The sequence below is a fragment of the Pleurodeles waltl genome, chromosome 1_1 (genome assembly GCF_031143425.1).
Source record: "Pleurodeles waltl isolate 20211129_DDA chromosome 1_1, aPleWal1.hap1.20221129, whole genome shotgun sequence".
Classification (NCBI taxonomy): domain Eukaryota; kingdom Metazoa; phylum Chordata; class Amphibia; order Caudata; family Salamandridae; genus Pleurodeles; species Pleurodeles waltl.
In genome coordinates this window covers 382,285,977-382,300,236 of record NC_090436.1, presented here as the reverse complement: position 1 = coordinate 382,300,236, position 14,260 = coordinate 382,285,977, and the positions used below count along the sequence as shown (strand labels likewise).

General features: G+C 47.1%; 1 protein-coding gene across 2 annotated transcripts in view; it reads right to left on the bottom strand.

The window, feature by feature from the left end:
- The window catches only part of CDK7 (cyclin dependent kinase 7), a 210,639-nt gene that overhangs the window by 89,252 nt on the left and 107,127 nt on the right, over positions 1-14,260 (bottom strand). For both annotated transcript variants that reach the window (XM_069223135.1, XM_069223141.1), the window contains one exon: positions 10,913-11,012. In XM_069223135.1, coding sequence (XP_069079236.1) covers positions 10,913-11,012 — 100 coding nt within the window. The remainder of the gene's footprint in view (positions 1-10,912; positions 11,013-14,260) is intronic.

Genomic DNA, 14,260 nt, shown 5'->3' with positions numbered 1-14,260 from the left:
GCACATACAGAGCCAACTTCCTACATTGGTGGATCAGCGGTGGGGTACAAGACTTTGCATTTGCTGGACTACTCAGCCAATACCTGATCACACGACAAATTCCAAAATTGTCATTAGAAATTGATTTTTGCAATTTGAAAAGTTTTCTAAATTCTTAAAAGTCCTGCTAGGGCCTTGTGTTAGTCCCTGTTAGCATTCCTTTTTAGAGTTTAAAAGTTTGTTAAAAGTTTGAATTAGATTCTAGAACCAGTTTTAGTTTCTTAAAAAGTATTCCAACTTTTAGAAGCAAAATGTCTAGCACAGATGTGACTGTGGTGGAACTCGACACCACACCTTACCTCCATCTACAGATGAGAGAGCTAAGGTCACTCTGTAAACTAAAGAAAATAGCAATGGGCCCCAAACCTACCAAAGTCCAGCTCCAGGAGCTTTTGGCAGAGTTTGAAAAGGCCAACCCCTCTGAGGGTGGCAACTCAGAGGATGAAGATAGTGATTTGGAGGGAAATTCCCCCCCTCCAGTCCTACTTAGGGAGAGCAGGGCTTCTCAAGCCCTGACTCCACAAATAATAGTCAGAGATGCTGGTTCCCTCACAGGAGGGACCAACAACTCTGAAATCACTGAGGAAAACTCCAGTGAAGAGGACATCCAGTTAGCCAGGATGGCCAAAAGATTGGCTTTGGAAAGACAGATCCTAGCCATAGAGAGGGAAAGACAAGAGATGGGCCTAGGACCCATCAATGGTGGCAGCAACATAACTAGGGTCAGAGATTCTCCTGACATGTTGAAAATCCCCAAAGGGATTGTAACTAAATATGAAGATGGTGATGACATCACCAAATGGTTCACAGCTTTTGAGAGGGCTTGTGTAACCAGAAAAGTGAACAGATCTCACTGGGGTGCTCTCCTTTGGGAAATGTTCACAGGAAAGTGTAGGGATAGACTCCTCACACTCTCTGGAAAAGATGCAGAATCTTATGACCTCATGAAGGGTACCCTGATTGAGGGCTTTGGATTCTCCACTGAGGAGTATAGGATTAGATTCAGGGGGGCTCAAAAATCCTCGAGCCAGACCTGGGTTGACTTTGTAGACTACTCAGTAAAAACACTAGATGGTTGGATTCAAGGCAGTGGTGTAAGTAATTATGATGGGCTGTACAATTTATTTGTGAAAGAACACCTGTTAAGTAATTGTTTCAATGATAAACTGCATCAGCATCTGGTAGACCTAGGACCAATTTCTCCCCAAGAATTGGGAAAGAAGGCGGACCATTGGGTCAAGACAAGGGTGTCCAAAACTTCCACAGGGGGTGACTAAAAGAAAGGGGTCACAAAACCTCCCCAGGGGAAAGGTGGTGAGACAGCCAAAAATAAAAATAGTAAAGAGTCTTCTACAGGCCCCCAAAAACCTGCACAGGAGGGTGGGCCCAGAGCCTCTTCACAAAACAATCCTGGGTACAAGGGTAAAAACTTTGATCCCAAAAAGGCCTGGTGTCGAAACTGTAGTCAGTCTGGACACCAAACTGGAGACAAGGCCTGTCCCAAGAAAAGTTCCACTCCAAACTCCAATCCAGGTAACACTGGAATGGCTAGTCTCCAAGTGGGATCAACAGTGTGCCCAGAGCAAATCAGGGTCCACACTGAAGCTACTCTAGTCTCTGAGGGTGGGGTGGATTTAGCCACACTAGCTGCCTGGCCGCCTAACATGCAAAAATACAGGCAGCAGCTCTTTATTAATGGGACAAGTGTAGAGGGCCTGAGGGATACAGGTGCCAGTGTCACCATGGTGACAGAGAAACTGGTTTCCCCTGGCCAATACCTGACTGGAAAAACTTATACAGTCACCAACGCTGACAATCAGACTAAAGCACATCCCATGGCAATGGTAACTTTAGAATGGGGAGGGGTCAATGGCCTGAAACAGGTGGTGGTCTCCTCAAACATCCCAGTAGACTGTCTGCTTGGAAATGACCTGGAGTCCTCAGCATGGGCTGAGGTAGAACTAAAAACCCATGCAGCCATGCTGGGTATCCCTGAACTGGTGTGTGTAAAAACAAGAGCACAATGCAAGGCACAGGGTGAAAAAGTAGAGCTGGAGTCTGGAAAAATGGCCCAGCCTACCAAGAGAAAAGGAAAGTCAGTTGGGAAACCAACTGCAACACAGTCAGAAAAAGAGAACCTCTCTTCTCAGGAAGAAGTTCTGCCCTCTGAGGGAACTGAGCCTTTGGAGCTTGAACCTTATCAGGTTGAGCTCCTAGGCCCAGGGGGACCCTCAAGGGAAGAGCTGTGTAAGGGACAAGAAACCTGTCCCTCTCTTGAAGGCCTTAGGCAGCAAGCTGCTTAAGAGTCCAAGGGCAAGAAAAATGGAACACATAGGGTCTATTGGGAAGATGGACTCCTGTACACTGAGGCCAGAGACCCCAAACCTGGTGCCACTAGGAGAGTGGTAGTGCCTCAGTCGTTCAGAGAGTTTATTCTGACCTTAGCCCATGATATTCCCCTTGCTGGGCATTTGGGACAAACCAAGACGTGGGAGAGGTTAGTCAACCACTTCTACTGGCCCAATATGTCCCAGAAGGTTAAGGAGTTTTGCCTCTCCTGCCCCACCTGTCAAGCCAGTGGTAAGACAGGTGGGCATCCAAAGGCCCCCCTCATTCCACTCCCAGTGGTGGGGGTCCCCTTTGAAAGAGTGGGTGTGGACATAGTTGGTCCACTAGAACCTCCCACAGCCTCAGGAAATATGTATATCCTAGTAGTAGTGGATCATGCTACTAGGTATCCTGAAGCTATTCCCCTTAGGTCGACTACTGCCCCTGCAGTAGCCAAGGCCCTCATTGGTATCTTTACCAGAGTGGGTTTCCCTAAGGAGGTGGTGTCTGACAGAGGTACCAACTTCATGTCAGCATACCTAAAACACATGGGGAATGAGTGTGGAGTGACTTACAAATTCACTACACCATACCATCCACAAACTAATGGCTTAGTTGAGAGATTCAACAAGACATTAAAGGGCATGATCATGGGGCTCCCAGAAAAACTCAAAAGGAGATGGGATGTCCTCTTGCCATGTCTGCTTTTTGCTTACAGAGAGGTGCCACAGAAGGGAGTAGGATTCTCACCCTTTGAACTTCTGTTTGGTCACCCTGTAAGGGGACCACTTGCTCTTGTTAAAGAAGGCTGGGAGAGACCTCTTCATGAGCCTAAACAAGACATAGTGGACTATGTACTTGGCCTTCGCTCTAGAATGGCAGAGTACATGGAAAAGGCAACCAAAAACCTTGAGGCCAGCCAACAGCTCCAGAAGTTTTGGTATGACCAAAAGGCTGCAATGGTTGAGTTCCAACCAGGGCAGAAAGTCTGGGTTCTGGAGCCTGTGGCTCCCAGGGCACTCCAGGACAAATGGAGTGGCCCTTACCCAGTGCTAGAAAGGAAGAGTCAGGTCACCTACCTGGTGGACCTGGGCACAAGCAGGAGCCCCAAGAGGGTGATCCATGTGAACCGCCTTAAGCTCTTCCATGACAGGGCTGATGTAAATCTGTTGATGGTAACAGATGAGGATCAGGAGGCAGAGAGTGAACCTCTCCCTGATCTTCTGTCATCAGACCCAAAAGATGGCTCAGTAGATGGAGTGATCTACTCAGACACCCTCTCTGGCCAACAGCAAGCTGATTGTAGGAGAGTCCTACAACAGTTTCCTGAACTGTTCTCCCTAACCCCTGGTCAGACACACCTGTGTACCCATGATGTGGACACAGGAGACAGCATGCCTGTCAAAAACAAAATTTTTAGACAGTCTGACCATGTTAAGGAAAGCATCAAGGTGGAGATCCACAAGATGCTGGAATTGGGAGTAATTGAGCGCTCTGACAGCCCCTGGGCTAGCCCAGTGGTCTTAGTCCCCAAACCTCACACCAAAGATGGAAAGAAAGAGATGAGGTTTTGTGTGGACTACAGAGGGCTCAACTCTGTCACCAAGACAGACGCCCATCCAATTCCTAGAGCTGATGAGCTCATAGACAAATTAGGTGCTGCCAAATTCTTAAGTACCTTTGACTTGACAGCAGGGTACTGGCAAATAAAAATGGCACCTGGAGCAAAAGAGAAAACAGCATTCTCCACACCTGATGGGCATTATCAGTTTACTGTTATGCCCTTTGGTTTAAAGAATGCCCCTGCCACCTTCCAAAGGTTGGTGAATCAAGTCCTTGCTGGTTTGGAGGCCTTTAGCACAGCTTATCTTGATGATATTGCTGTCTTTAGCTCCACCTGGCAGGATCACCTGGTCCACCTGAAGAAGGTCTTGAAGGCTCTGCAAACTGCAGGCCTCTCTATCAAGGCATCCAAATGCCAGATAGGGCAGGGAACTGTGGTTTACTTGGGCCACCTTGTAGGTGGAGGCCAAGTTCAGCCACTCCAACCCAAGATCCAGACTATTCTGGACTGGGTAGCTCCAAAAACCCAGACTCAAGTCAGGGCATTCCTTGGCTTGACTGGGTATTACAGGAGGTTTGTGAAGGGATATGGATCCATTGTGACAGCCCTCACTGAACTCACCTCCAAGAAAATGCCCAAGAAAGTGAACTGGACTGTGGAATGCCAACAGGCCTTTGACACCCTGAAACAAGCAATGTGCTCAGCACCAGTTCTAAAAGCTCCAGATTATTCTAAGCAGTTCATTGTGCAGACAGATGCCTCTGAACATGGGATAGGGGCAGTTTTGTCCCAAACAAATGATGATGGCCTTGACCAGCCTGTTGCTTTCATTAGCAGGAGGTTACTCCCCAGGGAGCAGCGTTGGAGTGCCATTGAGAGGGAGGCCTTTGCTGTGGTTTGGTCCCTGAAGAAGCTGAGACCATACCTCTTTGGGACTCACTTCCTAGTTCAAACTGACCACAGACCTCTCAAATCGCTGATGCAAATGAAAGGTGAAAATCCTAAACTGTTGAGGTGGTCCATCTCCCTACAGGGAATGGACTTTATAGTGGAACACAGACCTGGGACTGCCCATGCCAATGCAGATGGCCTTTCCAGGTTCTTCCACTTAGAAAATGAAGACTCTCTTGGGAAAGGTTAGTCTCATCCTCTTTCGTTTGGGGGGGGTGGGGGTTGTGTAAGGAAATGCCTCCTTGGCATGGTTGCCCCCTAACTTTTTGCCTTTGCTGATGCTATGTTTACAATTGAAAGTGTGCTGAGGCCTGCTAACCAGGCCCCAGCACCAGTGTTCTTTCCCTAACCTGTACTTTTGTATCCACAATTGGCAGACCCTGGCATCCAGATAAGTCCCTTGTAACTGGTACTTCTAGTACCAAGGGCCCTGATGCCAAGGAAGGTCTCTAAGGGCTGCAGCATGTCTTATGCCACCCTGGAGACCTCTCACTCAGCACAGACACCCTGCTTACCAGCTTGTGTGTGCTAGTGAGGACAAAACGAGTAAGTCGACATGGCCCTCCCCTCAGGGTGCCATGCCAGCCTCTCACTGCCTATGCAAGTATAGGTCAGCCACCCCTCTAGCAGGCCTTACAGCCCTAAGGCAGGGTGCACTATACCATAGGTGAGGGTACCAGTGCATGAGCATGGTACCCCTACAGTGTCTAAACAAAACCTTAGACATTGTAAGTGCAGGGTAGCCATAAGAGTATATGGTCTGGGAGTTTGTCAAACACGAACTCCACAGCACCATAATGGCTACACTGAAAACTGGGAAGTTTGGTATCAAACTTCTCAGCACAATAAATGCACACTGATGCCAGTGTCCATTTTATTGCAAAATACACCCCAGAGGGCACCTTAGAGGTGCCCCCTGAAACTTAACTGTGTCTGTGTAGGCTGACTAGTTCCAGCAGCCTGCCACACTAGAGACATGTTGCTGGCCCCATGGGGAGAGTGCCTTTGTCACTCTGAGGCCAGTAACAAAGCCTGCACTGGGTGGAGATGCTAACACCTCCCCCAGGCAGGAGCTGTAACACCTGGCGGTGAGCCTCAAAGGCTCACCCCTTTGTCACAGCACAGCAGGGCACTCCAGCTTAGTGGAGTTGCCCGCCCCCTCCGGCCACGGCCCCCACTTTTGGCGGCAAGGCTGGAGGTAACAAAGAAAGCAACAAGGAGGAGTCACTGGCCAGTCAGGACAGCCCCTAAGGTGTCCTGAGCTGAGGTGACTCTAACTTTTAGAAATCCTCCATCTTGCAGATGGAGGATTCCCCCAATAGGGTTAGGATTGTGACCCCCTCCCCTTGGGAGGAGGCACAAAGAGGGTGTGTACCCACCCTCAGGGCTAGTAGCCATTGGCTACTAACCCCCCAGACCTAAACACGCCCTTAAATTTAGTATTTAAGGGCTACCCTGAACCCTAGAAAATCAGATTCCTGCAACAACAAGAAGGACTGCCTAGCTGAAAACCCCTGCAGAGGAAGACCAGAAGACAACAACTGCCTTGGCTCCAGAAACTCACCGGCCTGTCTCCTGCCTTCCAAAGAACTCTGCTCCAGCGACGCCTTCCAAAGGGACCAGCGACCTCTGAATCCTCTGAGGACTGCCCTGCTTCGACGACGACAAGAAACTCCCGAGGACAGCGGACCTGCTCCAAAAAGACTGCAACTTTATCCAAAGGAGCAGCTTTAAAGAACCCTGCAATCTCCCTGCAAGAAGCGTGAGACTTGCAACACTGCACCCGGCGACCCCGACTCGGCTGGTGGAGAACCAACACCTCAGGGAGGACCCCCGGACTACTCTACGACTGAGTACCAAAACCTGTCCCCCCTGAGTCCCCACAGCGCCACCTGCAGAGGGAATCCCGAGGCTTCTCCTGACCGCGACTCTCTGAAACCTAAGTCCCGACGCCTGGAAAAGACCCTGCACCCGCAGCCCCCAGGACCTGAAGGACCGGACTTTCACTGCAGAAGTGACCCCCAGGAGTCCCTCTCCCTTGCCCAAGTGGAGGTTTCCCCGAGGAAGCCCCCCCTTGCCTGCCTGCAGCGCTGAAGAGATCCCTTGATCTCTCATTGACTTCCATTGCGAACCCGACGCTTGTTCTAACACTGCACCCGGCCGCCCCCGCGCCGCTGAGGGTGAAATTTCTGTGTGGGCTTGTGTCCCCCCCGGTGCCCTACAAAACCCCCCTGGTCTGCCCTCCGAAGACGCGGGTACTTACCTGCTGGCAGACTGGAACCGGGGCACCCCCTTCTCTCCATTGAAGCCTATGCGTTTTGGGCACCACTTTGAACTCTGCACCTGACCGACCCTGAGCTGCTGGTGTGGTAACTTTGGGGTTGCTCTGAACCCCCAACGGTGGGCTACCTTGGACCAAGAACTGAACCCTGTAAGTGTCTTACTTACCTGGTAAAACTAACAAAAACTTACCTCCCCCAGGAACTGTGAAAATTGCACTAAGTGTCCACTTTTAAAATAGCTATTTGTGAATAACTTGAAAAGTATACATGCAATTGAAATGATTCAAAGTTCCTAATGTACTTACCTGCAATACCTTTCAAACAAGATATTACATGTTAAATTTGAACCTGTGGTTCTTAAAATAAACTAAGAAAAGATATTTTCCTATACAAAACCTATTGGCTGGATTTGTCTCTGAGTGTGTGTACCTCATTTATTGTCTATGTGTATGTACAACAAATGCTTAACACTACTCCTTGGATAAGCCTACTGCTCGACCACACTACCACAAAATAGAGCATTAGTATTATCTCTTTTTACCACTATTTTACCTCTAAGGGGAACCCTTGGACTCTGTGCATGCTATTCCTTACTTTGAAATAGCACATACAGAGCCAACTTCCTACAGGGAGGTTCTGTATCCTTTGCTGCACTTCAGGTTTGAGAGAAGTAAGATGCAGCCACAAATGTCTTCTCAGGGATATCCCACGACAATATCCATGAGGTGCTAAAATAGAAGAATCCGCTGCTGCGCTTATAATCTGGTTAGAGACCATGGCACCTTTGTTAATAACTTCAAGGAAATCTTCCTTCTTATCCTTGGGAAGGTGATCAGCGAATTGAATGATGGCGTCCCAAACAGCGCGATCATATCTGCCCAAAAGGGGCGTGGCACTAGCGGTCTTAATGGAAATGGCCTATGTTGAACAAACTTTGCGGCCTGCCACATCTATATTTCTACTCTCCTTATCTGGTGGAGAGGAGGAGGAAGGAGAAGTCGAATGTAGCATCTTGGCCGCGACAATAACTACTGAATCAGGTGTTGGGTCTGCCCTGTTCTGGAGGGCGATATTTCTTCTGGAGTCTAGAAGGTGCAGTTTTGGTCATGGCTGGTGTCAAGAATAAGTCCATCACCGGTTCCAGCAGAAGCACGGGTCTTGCAGAAGATAACTGATGTTGTCGGTGTAGTTACTACCATAGGGATGTTAAGTTTGGTAGCACCCCCCACAAGGACCCCCTGAAAAGTGTTTACATCAACTGGTGAGATTCATGGCGAAGGAGAGTCAGACAGAGTTGGAGAATAGTCCCTGGTAGACAATGAGGAACGCCTACGATGGGAGCAAGATGTTGACCTGTTGTTAGAGTCTTGACAATGGCGGTGTCTAGATGTAGAGGAGCATCTGGAAGACCGATGATGTGAATGTCTTGAGGATACTGCAGGAGTCGTAACAGCCGGTTCCGAAGGCGGTATCAGTGGAGGTGCCACAGGAGCTGGAGAAAGCGACGAAGGCATTGTCGTATGTGGAGGAGGAGATGGCTGAGGAGAAGATGGTAGTATCATCATGAGAGAGGCAGAGGATTCAGATGTGGAGTAAACCCTCCTCTTCCTTGAAGACCTCAACAAACTCCTAGACGTCGATGTACGACATCGTGTTCTTCTCGATCCTTCATGACATCGGATATCCTTTGACGGTGATCCCTCGTGACGTCGGGTGGTCGACATCGATCATCTATGACGTCGGGTGTCCCTCGACGTCGATCTTCCATGCCGTGTTGATGAAGACCTAGAGAGAGACACCCTTCGACGTCGGGTGTCCATGTCGTCTCGAAGGCGTGTAAACTCTTGACATTGACGAGGGGTGCAACGGCAAGCGGTGTCGCTTCCTCGCCGGCGACCTTGTTCTTGACGGCAAACATGTTGGCGCTGTTACTTGCCTCGACGTTGATTGGGACCTGCGTCGTTTTTTTACCAGAGCTGCGTTTAGAAGCTGCCCTGGATGACAAAGTAAGAGCCCTGTTGGAAGACTGACCATCCCCTCGTTCCAAGGTCCTACTGGTAGGCTGCTTTCTTCATCTGCTGTCCTATTTTGCTTGAAGATGATTTTTCTCCCTGTCACGCAGGATGCACCTGGAGAAGTTCTTGCATAACTCACGGGTATCTTGTATATGTGAAGCTGGAAGGCATATAATACAGACTTCATGTGGGTCTGTTTTGGCCTCCTTTCTGCCACAGCGAGGGCACTTGTCAAAAAGTGTAGGCATTTTGGACGGAAAAAAGGCCTAAATATCCGTCCGAATTTTACAAAAAAAAAATGATAGAAAAATACTCAATCAAGTTGAAAAATGTCAGGTAAAAGTGGAATCAAAATGATTTGATCCGAACTTTTTGTGAAAAAACATATAAATAGGTGGAGCTCAATGCTTCAGGGTCCTGTCAGAAGGAGCCAGAAAAAACTGGGGCAACTACCTCTTGCTAAGCATGATGGGATAGAGAAGGACCATCTGCTCTTAAAGGCACAGCCTCATTTTCATTCCGTATAATGGCAGCCTATGGGCTACACTACCCTGCATTGCTTCATCCTTATGTAACATTGCAAAAAGGTTTGTGAAAAGATTTTCTACAAAATCTTTAGAATATCCCTGCATTTTAATGCATATCTACGTTACAGTACCTTTTTTTCTAACAAGTAGGATGAAGAATTTGGCCTTTGTAGCCTTTCCTCTAGGCTGCATATTGACATTTTTAAGTGACTTTGCAGGCCTTCCTGAAGAAAGGCAAGCATCTACACTTACGAAGACAATTTCAGAACAGTGCTCTGGGGTCCCCGCAGACGTGCAGAAGTATTCACCGCTTATGACTATACATGGAAATCCCCTAAGAGAGAGAATCATGAAGTTTTCATCCATCCCTACCTGCTTCTTTGTATCTATATAAATGAAGCGCTATCTGCTTACCAAACATGCCACAGTGGTAGACAAAGGATTTGGTTGATGGCATTAAAGGGGGAGAATTTCAAGGGCTCTTCAGATATTAGTAGTGTCTGATTTACATATGCTCCTACTGATTTCTACAGGAAAGTTGTTCGAGATTTAGCCACAGATAGAAGGAAGCAAAGACTCTTGTAGCAGAGCCTAAATTGTTTTAGATGGGTCTTAGGTTAGTCTTACTGGTTTTTAGCTATTATTCCACGCCACAATAGGAAAAAGAAGTCCTCGATGATAAAATCATAAACAACAAGAAAATAGAAGAAACCTAATACAAAAACAAAGTTGGAAGCAACAAACATAAATTCCTACTGAGAAAATAGGCAATGGTTGTGCTACCTTGGTGAGCACAGAATTAGATTCGCAGATACAATATGATTGTACTGAAAAACTAATGAATGTGCTGTCAGAATTCTACAATGCAATAAGAGTACATTTACAAAAGCAAGAATAATCCACTTTAGCACTGAAACAAGAGATCATTCAATAACACTGCTCGCTACACCAGATTTATTTATAAAACTACATGAGCACGGCACAAACTCAAATTCTACATGACCGCTGAAAAGCAAGGGCACAAAACAGTAGTATGATGAGTATTTGTATTGAAGTTCATAGACTGCATTCAACAAATCAAAGCGCACTGCGAGTCTTCGATTTTTAACTGCCACCTGCAAATGTGGAGGCTGAAGCAAAAACACAGCTATGGTTCAGTGTTCAGTTCAATTATAAATGCAGGGAAGGTTTTTGTTTCTAACTTACCCTGAGAAGTAATTCTGCCAATATACAACCAACTGCCCACATGTCCACACCAACGCCATACATTTTAGCTCCAAAGAGTAGCTCGGGTGCTCGATACCACCTAAAAATCAAGCATTAATATGTGAAGGTAACAGACATGTTTATCTTAGTTATTACAAGAAGCAAGGGGTATAGGTACTGAACAGTCATCTCCCCTGAGCAAGGGTACCTGACACCCAAAGAAGGTGGTGTATAGGGCCTGGCCCGAGGTCTGACACTTTGGCCCACCCCTGGTGTGCAATGTCAGAGGTCATGCACAGACAGTGGGGTGCAGGGCCTCGCCTCCATGGTCCACCCCAATTGCGTGGACCCAGCCACTCGTGATAGGGGGAGTGCAGGGTCTAGCCAGAGGCCGTGTTGTACATAGCCAACCTTTGCTCTGCACAGCCTTAGGCCAGCTGGCAGCAGAGGGTGTGGTGCACGTTACTACTAATGTGCACAGCCAGAACCCTTGCGCAACAGCGGCATAGTGCTTCTAATAACTCCAGCAATAGAGTTAGTCACCCTCATTTCTTTAGTTTCATACAGTCTGACTCTAAAGCACAGTTTTACCCACTTATCTCTTCTAACGTGTGTCACTTACAGTCACTTATCCGCACTCACTCACATACAAAAACAAATTACATGTAATCTTTTTTCAATCCGTAAGAGTCGATTCTAGAAAGACATTTTTTTTTTTCCCTTTACAAACATCCTTTCAGTGTTTTTGTATTTTTCGGAAAAATTAAAAAAAAAATACAATTGCAACATTGGAAAAGGAATTTGGATTAAAAAACATTACTTCTTGCAGGTCTGCTGGTGCAAAAGGCCTTGATTTTCATGTGCTTGCACACTCTGCTCTCCAATGGAGATCACCGCTCCACAAATCAAACAGTGCAAAACAATATTGGCAAAGCACAGATCACGCTCATCCTGATCCTACTGCAGGATATCCAGGGGTAATCTCTCATCTGGAGCAATGGTGTGCTGTACTGTAGAGGCATATATAAATACCTCTCCAAAGTCCTACTTTCTTTTCGCCACATTAAACTAGTGTTGATTCCAAGCATTAAGATAGTTGAGCATTAAAGATGTCCCAAAGGTTTACTTGTCACAACTTTTATGGCTCAAGTTTTTGTGGCACAACGTGCATGTTAGATATTTGGATGAATGCTTCTATTTTCTCCTGGCAGGCCTGGGAAGAAAATGCCACGCAATGGAGTCGGGTGGTTACGGGGAATCCTCATTATGAACAGCTTCTAGTTCTTGGCTGCTCTAGTGAGCATATTCCTTTGGTCTTCCCCTCAGCTACTGATCTTGTCCAAAAGCCATTGCTGAAGTGTGAAAAAAAATTCAACCACCAAAGAAGGGAAACACAGAATGAAAAAAACCTTCCTAGCTTGTTTGTTGCAGAGCACTACTAAGGCAAGGAGTATAATGATAAGTTTGTTTTAGCAAATCCATAATCTCAAACAATTAAAATCAATGTGTTTATCATCAGTGGAAATAGCCTGGTGCTCCAGCCAGCTCCAGAGGCTAAGCACCTTCTGGCACCAGATCCAAGCCTTGCTTGTTTCAGTACAACATGGCATGGCAGGTGAATGGACCGCCAATCCAACAGGTTGAAGTGAAGGCGGGTCTCTGACAAAGACCAGAGTTGTCTGATCTCTACTCATCCCAGATAAGCCTCCCATCCCAAAAGTGATACATCACTCACCGGAGTCAGCCCCAGGTGGGGAGGAAGAGAGGTTTGCTGCTGGTCCAACTGTGGTAGAGCCACCACTGCAGGTCTTCTGCAGTCTCCTCTGAAACCTAGATGAAATTAAACAGGTTCAGGGGTGGGGGATTTGTACTGCCTGAGCCCAGGGTACATTTCTTATGGACAAGTAGTCGTAATGTGTAGTTTGTGCCACAGACAACCAGACAGTAAATTATGGAAATTATGACCAGGTTGTGGCAATTGGAGTGTACAGTAAATTAGGATGGATATCACAAAGCCCATTCCCATGGAAAAGTGTGAAGGTCTGTGATTGGGGGAGTAAACTATAGGCCCGGGCTGGCCTCAGAGGTTCTTAAGCCAACCCCAGTGAAAACATATTTCTTTCCTTTGGTAAAAACAGGGCAAGCGTGGCATCAGAGGAAAGCTTAGTGCCGCACCAGGCTAAAGAATCTGACAGCGAGTGCAGAGCCAGCAGATTGCTCAGGAGGTGGTCATATACACGATGGACACTGAGAGGATCATAAATGCTGCAATAGAGAGATATTGCAGCTTTGTCACAGTGTTTGGTATGAGGCTGAACAGTGGGGAGTGAAGAAGCCTTATGACACCGGGCCTGTGCCCTAAGCTCTTTGCTCTCTCCTGTGTCTCAAATGTCTACCACTCTCCTGGCTCCAAGCTCCACCTTCTGTGTTCCATGACCCGTGTCTTGCTACTTTGGTCATCCAGCCCTTTCATCAATGTTCCCTGTGCCACTGTCCTGTGCTCTTAGCTCATCTCTGGGCCTCTGCAGATTTCCTCCCTCTAGCAGTCTTCAGCTGCTAATTGTGCATGGCTGAAAAGTTTACCTGCCCCTGACTCACAGAGACTTGTTGGCCTCTTTTCATTCCATGCTGGCAGGGCCAGTGAGCAAGGGTAATGCAGCTCCAGCTGAAAGTGGGTATGGGATGTGTGTTGAAGTTGTGTGTATCTGAGGGGGTGCTTGTGTCACTGCAGAGATGGATATTGCCTGGTTCATCCCGCTTTCTCACTTTAGCATTAAGCCCATATGTACTCTGGGCCTCGATTACAGCATGTGTGGAACCACTCCCTCTTTTCTTTCGCCTAGCACTTTCCTTGCAAGACAATCCATGCTGGCAGATCATCAACACATTGTCTCTCCCGCCACATTATTCCATCCTAGAGTCTTGCATTAAACATTTAAACTTTTTTTTTTTTTTTTTTTTAAGAAATCAAAATGCAATCCCTTTGCAGTGATATATTCAGTCACTCATGCTGCGTTATATTTACTCTCTCAAGATCCTGTATAAATGTTACTTTCTCTGCCTGTAATATGTAATCCCATTATGTTTATTGCTGTGTGCACCACTAGGTTCAAATTCCAAGGAGAACTTCCTTCTTGCCTTCTTTGCATACAAGAATTTAGTTATGATTGCTAGTGCCTTGATTTATTTTGGGGTTTTTTGGGGGGGTGAGAGAGAGAGAGAGAGAGAAAAAAAGAGAGATTGTGTGTGTGAGTCCTGTGATCAGGGGAGTAGTTGGAACATTAAAATACACTCCCCTACTTTGATCCAAAGCTTGAATGGCACCATGCTTCCATCCACTCATCCTTC